Here is a 6499-nt window from a genome sequence, read left to right as displayed (position 1 = left end):
GTTTACTAATTTAAACTTGAGAAAAGACCTAGTTTTCTCATCAATTTTTAAAAATATTTTCTCTTGAGTTTAGGGGAGATTATTTAGTTCCTTAGATGTGGTGCTTATTTTAATACAAATTCGATGTAGAATATATATATATATATATATATATATATTCATTTCAATGGTTTTGTATATTCAAGTTCAGGAAAAATAACAACTTCTCAATTTGTAAATAAATAAATAAAGAATAAAACATTAATCTCCAGTTCATGTGCATCACTAAGGAAAATAATACTAGACCAGCTCTACATGAGATCCTCCGGAATTAGAGATTTTTTTTTTTTTTGTGGGCAAGAGGAATTGGAGATATCCATTTTTTTTTTTTTTAAACGTCTATTGAATATTTTGGGTCATATAATATCATAAAATCATGAAATGCATTATCAATCCATCCGAAGTATTATTTTGTTGTCGTTGTTCGTTGGATAGTATTCCAAGCTTATTCAATAAATCGAAAACATACTAATTGTGTACTAGCCCTCTACATATATATAGAGTGATACATTTTAAACGAACCAAAATCAGTTTTTTTTACTCGTCGATATTTATAAGAAATGACAATGCTTAACTTCAAACATAACTGGTGATGTTGTCATCAAATTCTTATATGTCGTATCGAGTTCAGATATATAATTTTAGATGTTCATTTAAAAAAACTTATAAAATAACTCGTGATGGTGTATTATGATTCTAATCTTGTATTTTGGGTGCTGTAATAGAAGAGTTTGGGTGCTAGAAACATATATTCACATTGATATTAAAGTTCAACTAATCACCCAAAAAGGAAAAATCTTCTAAATTTACAAGTTCCCCCAATCAGAAGAGACATTACTTATGTCTTATTGGTGATTAAAAACAAATGAAAAAAAAAAGTAAATGCACTCCCTCTAGCTATATATGTGGTGAAGACTAATATAGGAATTAATGGAGGAGTTTGGTTTCAACTTGCACAAACAGAAAAATACTCCATTTGGCTTTATTCTTTTTGAAAATGATCGTTGGTGATTTTTGTACCTTACTGTCTAATAGCTGTAGAAACTTTTTTTTTCTTTTAACGACAAAGACATGCGAAAATGGTGATGATTCTCAATGTCCAGAAAATTTTGAAATATATTTTTTTATTGTAACAAAAAATATCGATCGTGAATACAACGGAAAAGTTATATTTCCCAATTGAAAACTTTAAAGAAACCAACATTATATACAAAACAAATCTATCATTACTTATTTAGACTCTAATAAATAACAACTTGACTTTTTTTGACCACCTAACGTTTTGACTTTTGAAATATCTTTGGCTTTAGGATTAAAATATCAAGAAATCCTCCTTGATGTTATATTGCATCTTCTCCAAATTCGGCTGAACCGCAAACTGAATCATCGGTGGTGGTCCACAAGCCATGGCAATTGCTGAGCCATCTAATCCATCAGGGATATGCTCTCGCATAATCGCCTCGGAGATAAAACCGGTACTGTAAGCCCAATCTTTCTTTGCTGATTCCACTACATACCAAACCTTTAGCCGGTCCGCATACACCTCTGCCCAACTATCTAATTCCTCCCTTAGGAGAATATCTTCCTCAGTCCGGTTAGCATAAATAACATACATCTCAGTCTCATCCTCTGGATCTTTCAGAATGGCTTGGATAATTTGGTAAATCGGGGTTATACCGGTTCCGCCTGCCAACATTGCCAATTTCTCAGCAAACTTCGGTTTACCGTGAACCGTGAAATTACCCTTGCCTAGATACTCAACATGACCCAATGGTCCTTTGATCTCCAGGGTTGACCCTATAGGTAACGAGTCTAAGTACTGCGACATGAGCCCGCCATTAGGGAATCTTGGGTGGACACCACCAAAGTAAATCTTGACCACAAGTTCGAAGTAGCCAACCACATCAACGGTGCTGCTCGGTGTGTAAGCCCTGAGGCAGAGCTTATCATTAATGGTGGCGCAGAGGAAAATGTGCTTACCAACCGGTAAACCAAGAACCATGTCCTCAACAGGTAAAGCAAACCGGAATTTACGAACATCATGAGAAATGGAAGTCTTTTCGACGAGTTGAACCGGGACTTTAGCCCGGGGGTTAACCAAAGCAAGGCTCCTAACTGGAGCCGCCTCTCCAATGGGAGCCAGCAAGGAGAAGACAGCGGACGAACCATGAACAGAGTTATTGGGCGAGGAAGAGTCAGAGGAATAACCAGTGGTAATGAGCTCTCCAATGCGGTAATCCTCAAGCATCTTCTTGGCTTTATCAGAGTGAATGGCATCAAACTCCTCTGTACAATCCGTACCAGCATTGATCAAGATCGAATCCGAACCACCCGGATGGTCCTTGAGGAAGCGGGTACAGTCATAGATATGTCCATGAACAATGATCCAGCAAGAATCAGCAGAGTTATGCTTCTTAACCTCCGACATCGAGTACATTTTCGCAGTTGTGTTAAAAAACGGCGTCGAAACCGATTTCTTGAGAGTAGGAGGCGCGTCCGCGGATTTCTCGAGGTGACGTTCCTTGGCCATCCATCCACCAGATTCATTGCCCGGAAGCGTTGGATGCTCGAATACGATCCCGATCTCACCCTTGTGAGGCTTGCAAACGTTAGTCTTCACTCTAAACCAACAATTATTCATCATCCCCATGAGATTCCATATCATTTTCTCGGGCTGCGTGTTGAGAGTCTCGTCCCATGCACGGACAGCGATCTCTTTGGCACTAAGCAAGTCCAAAACCTCAACCTCAAGTGACCAGAAACACCAACACCAGAATTTCCCATACTTGTTCGGCTTCTCTTGATGGTCAAGTTCACATACGTTCCATGTTTCTCCACCATCCACTGTCACCTCTACACGGGTCACTTTCTTTCCACCACCTGTTTTTGTATATAAAGATTTTTCTAGTTATTATTATCAACTCATCCCAGTATTAAATATATATTTATTATTTTACAAACTTTTAAGAGGAAAAAAGTACCGGAATATGCGTAACCCTTTAAAGTGTAAGGTCTTTGGGTGGTGAAAGCGTTGATGGGAAGAATCTCCTCGTGACAAGGCGTCGTAATCACGGAGTTTATGTTTAGCTCGTTGATTATGTACTCCGGCTTATACCACCAGCCTGAAAAAATTAACTTCAATTTATATTTAATCACCAAAAAATAAAATAAAAATTTTAATTATATAAACTACTGAAGCTGACATCATCCACCAACATTAGTTTTCCACTGTTTAATAGTAGTATGATTTTTTTTGTTTTTGTTTTTCTCCTATAGGTTCGGAAACTTGGAAACATGTCGTTTAGTTCATTTCAGTGCGATTGCTATAAAACTAATTATTGAAAAGACTATATATATTTAAGTTTGCAATGATTATATTAATATTCTTGAAGCAAAAAGATTTGTGTGTGTACCTTCTTCGTCGGCGAGTTCGGCATCTACTTGAGAAGGTAGAACTCTGTTGTCCTTAAAATGGTAGAAATTGTCGGATTCTTGAGTTGTGACAATAATCCGTTTCAGCCATTTAACCATCCGACCACCAATGAAACCGGGGATTATGATCCGAACAGGAAACCCGTGGTCTGGTGTTAAGTACTCTCCGTTTTGCATATATGCCAAAATGATATCTCTTGATGGATCCATGGCATACTCCTTCTTGATGCTCGTTCCGTATTTGGAACCGTTAGTTCCGGCGCCACCTGGGAGATCCTCCGACCCTTCAAAGCAGACGTTGAGAGCGCCGCCTTTCCGGCTAAAGATCCCACAGCGACGCAATACGTCGCAGAGAGGGACACCGCGCCAGACGGAGGTGGAAACCCCGGCGGATCCCCAGTTGAATCCCTTTGACTTCTTCACCATGTTCTGCTCCTTACGGCGGTTCCCCGCGCAAACCAGCGTCGCGGCGAACTCTCGGTAAGCGAACTCGGAGACGAGCTGGTCCATGGTGAATTTCATGGGCCGTTTGACAAATCCGGTCACTTCGACCGTCCATTCGGCCCATTGGGCCTTAGGGACATGGCCGTGGTTACGGACGTAGTGCAAGGGGACAGGGGTGATAAACCCGTGATGCATTAAACGGTTAAGAGGCGCCTCGGAGTTAAAGGGATGTTTCCCTGTGAGACGGACCATGGAAGGGTTACGTTCGATCCAGCTATCAGCCGTGTATTCGTCTCTCAGGTCCAAGATCGACGGCTCAAGCTCGCTGTTGGATTTGCGTATCATCTCCTTGTAGTACACGGCGTTGCTGTTGTGAGTCTCGTTCTCGTCTTCGCTCGACACGTCTTCGTCATCGTCATGAACCGTCGCTGGTTTCAAGAACACGGTTTGGTTGATGGTTTGGTTCTGGTTTGCCTTAGGGGAATCGGACCGGCCCGGAACAGGAGGTTTGTAAGAACGAACCACGCCGTTTAAACCTGGCTCGAGCCGAGCGTATTGGCGATTATCTACAGAGGCCGCCATGTTGGAAAGAGAAAGTGTATAATCGTGAATATTGTACAAGACTAAGCCTTTTCTCTCTCTCTCTTGTGAGTGAGATTGAGATCTGAGGACGAAAATGCATCGTTGGTGGAGATGAAGTTATATAGGAGAGAGCCTATAGTGGTATGCCTCTTGGGAAGTATCCTGCCGAATCACACGTATGGGGACCATTTGTGACTTTTAAATTATTATTAATGTGTATCTTTTTTTTCTTTCTCATTTACTATTAATTCTTATTATGACTTGACTAAATTAAATAATCATCCATTTGTTTAACAAAAGTACGAATGAATGAATCCGTTGGAGAAGTAGTTTTGTAGAAACTGCGAACACATCCCAAGCATGTAGATTCGCCCTATTTTTATTTTATGTCAACAACTGAACTTTCCATTTAAAATGAGTTTGGTAATCGAAACCGAAGTTGCCGAACCAAAAAACCAAAAATCTAAGATTTAATATATATAAAATAAATTATTATTCATAATATTTTAACGTTTTTTACTTTAAGCTAAGTTTTTTTCTTTTTTGTCAACAATATATAAAATTAGTAAAGATCAACCTACATTATTCCTTGATATTACAAAGTCTGACTTTTTTATCTTAGTATCTTTTGCTAGACCATCAGCTACAACGTTTACAGAACATGGGATCTTTACAAAACTTAAAGATTTTGAATTTACCTCGTGTTTCTATACCTAATATCGATTCATATCAAAATAATTGAATAAACATGTAATCTCAAAAACCTCAAAATTCGATTTCCAAAATGTGTAGCTAAGTTTTATATTGATTGTGATTACTTACCTAAGTTATCGTGTTTTAAATTGTCTTATTGACATAATTTATCCTTAACCCTAAATATGAAAAATGTTAAGTTGAGTTAATGTTATATATATACTAGCAATTGATCCGCGCTACGCACGGGAGTTAGATTAAGGTGTATTCCGGGTTATTTTGTGTATATTATTTTTTATTACGTAGATTCATCTTTACGTCTGTTTTTGTATTTGATTTGGTGGTTATGTTGTTTTGTTGGATATTTTCAAGCATATCGCTGTTTATTTTCAAAAATTGAGATAATCTTGTGTGTTTTTAATGTTTTTTTTAAAATTATCATGAGAAGTTAATATTGTGTAGTTAAAATTGTTGTTTGGCTGTAGTTGTTAGTTTTGATTAATTTATTATTATTTGTCATTTTGTGGTTTGATTGTTATTTGGCTTTATATGTGGTTTGGGTTAGAGTTTTTAATATTTTCATATGTATTTAGTAACCTGTGGGAGTAGTTTTTTTGTCAATGTTTTAGTGTGAAAAAAGTTGTGGATTTTATTAAGAAAAGTAAATAAAATCAATAACTTACATTTCTTTTTTTTGGGCTATTTTTCTTTGTTTCAGCCGTTGGGCCCAATTTCTCTGTAAGGCTTATAATGTGTTGGTCTATTGGGTCATTATTTGTATGTTATTGAGTTGGGAATGAATTTGTTCTTTTTCAAAATTCGATGTCCTCGTGAACGGATAGGAGAAGAGCAATGTTTGCGATCTATAGGACAGTATGAGTATTGAACCTATTTCTTTGATGCTCGTAATCATTTTTTCAGTCATCCCTTTCATATATCCATTATCTTTTTTTTTTGGGTTTGCGTATTTGGTTGATTTCCTGCTCGCTTCGCATCTGTAGGAGATATTTGGTTATCCCTCTGTTGATTTCGTTAAACGTAAATGTGAATTTGTGTTCAAATTTTTTAATATGAAAATGTGTTGTCTTTCTTAGATTTCCTAATTAAGTTGTGAGTTGTTTTTGTGTTCTTAGTTGTATTTTTTTCGTTTGTCCTCTGAGTGATTTTTTCGATTCGATGTGAGTTGTGTTTTGGGAAAAAATAATTTTCTTAGCTGTTATTTTATACAGTCCAGGTTGTTTTTTGTTGGCTCAGTTTTCATTTTCATATAATTTAGTTATACGATTATCGATTGTGGCACTCATATTTT

The 6499-nt window shown here is 37.2% G+C and overlaps 1 protein-coding gene across 1 annotated transcript; it reads right to left on the bottom strand.

Moving 5' to 3' along the window:
* LOC104777515 (nitrate reductase [NADH] 2) lies at nt 1138-4599 on the bottom strand. The gene is made up of 3 exons (XM_010501787.2): nt 3453-4599; nt 3021-3161; nt 1138-2919 (listed from the first exon to the last, which is right to left on the bottom strand). Exons 1-3 carry the CDS (start codon nt 4495-4497, stop codon nt 1352-1354), a joined length of 2754 nt encoding a protein of 917 aa, XP_010500089.1. The 5' UTR covers nt 4498-4599; the 3' UTR covers nt 1138-1351.

Source organism: Camelina sativa, chromosome 3 (genome assembly GCF_000633955.1).
Source record: "Camelina sativa cultivar DH55 chromosome 3, Cs, whole genome shotgun sequence".
In the NCBI taxonomy this organism is placed as follows: Eukaryota; Viridiplantae; Streptophyta; class Magnoliopsida; order Brassicales; family Brassicaceae; genus Camelina; species Camelina sativa.
Note: the sequence above shows the minus strand (reverse complement) of the source record. Positions and strands in the feature narration are given on the sequence as shown.

What these genes read in the sequence shown, in the direction of transcription:
- LOC104777515 (XM_010501787.2), bottom strand. Translation starts at nt 4,497, where the DNA reads ATGGCGGCCTCTGTAGATAATCGCCAATACGCTCGGCTCGAGCCAGGT. An exon ending in CGAACTCGCCGACGAAGAAG is followed by an intron (nt 3,162 to 3,452) that starts GTACACACACAA and finishes TAATTTTTTCAG; the next exon opens with GCTGGTGGTATAAGCCGGAG. An exon ending in AAAGGGTTACGCATATTCCG is followed by an intron (nt 2,920 to 3,020) that starts GTACTTTTTTCC and finishes ATACAAAAACAG; the next exon opens with GTGGTGGAAAGAAAGTGACC.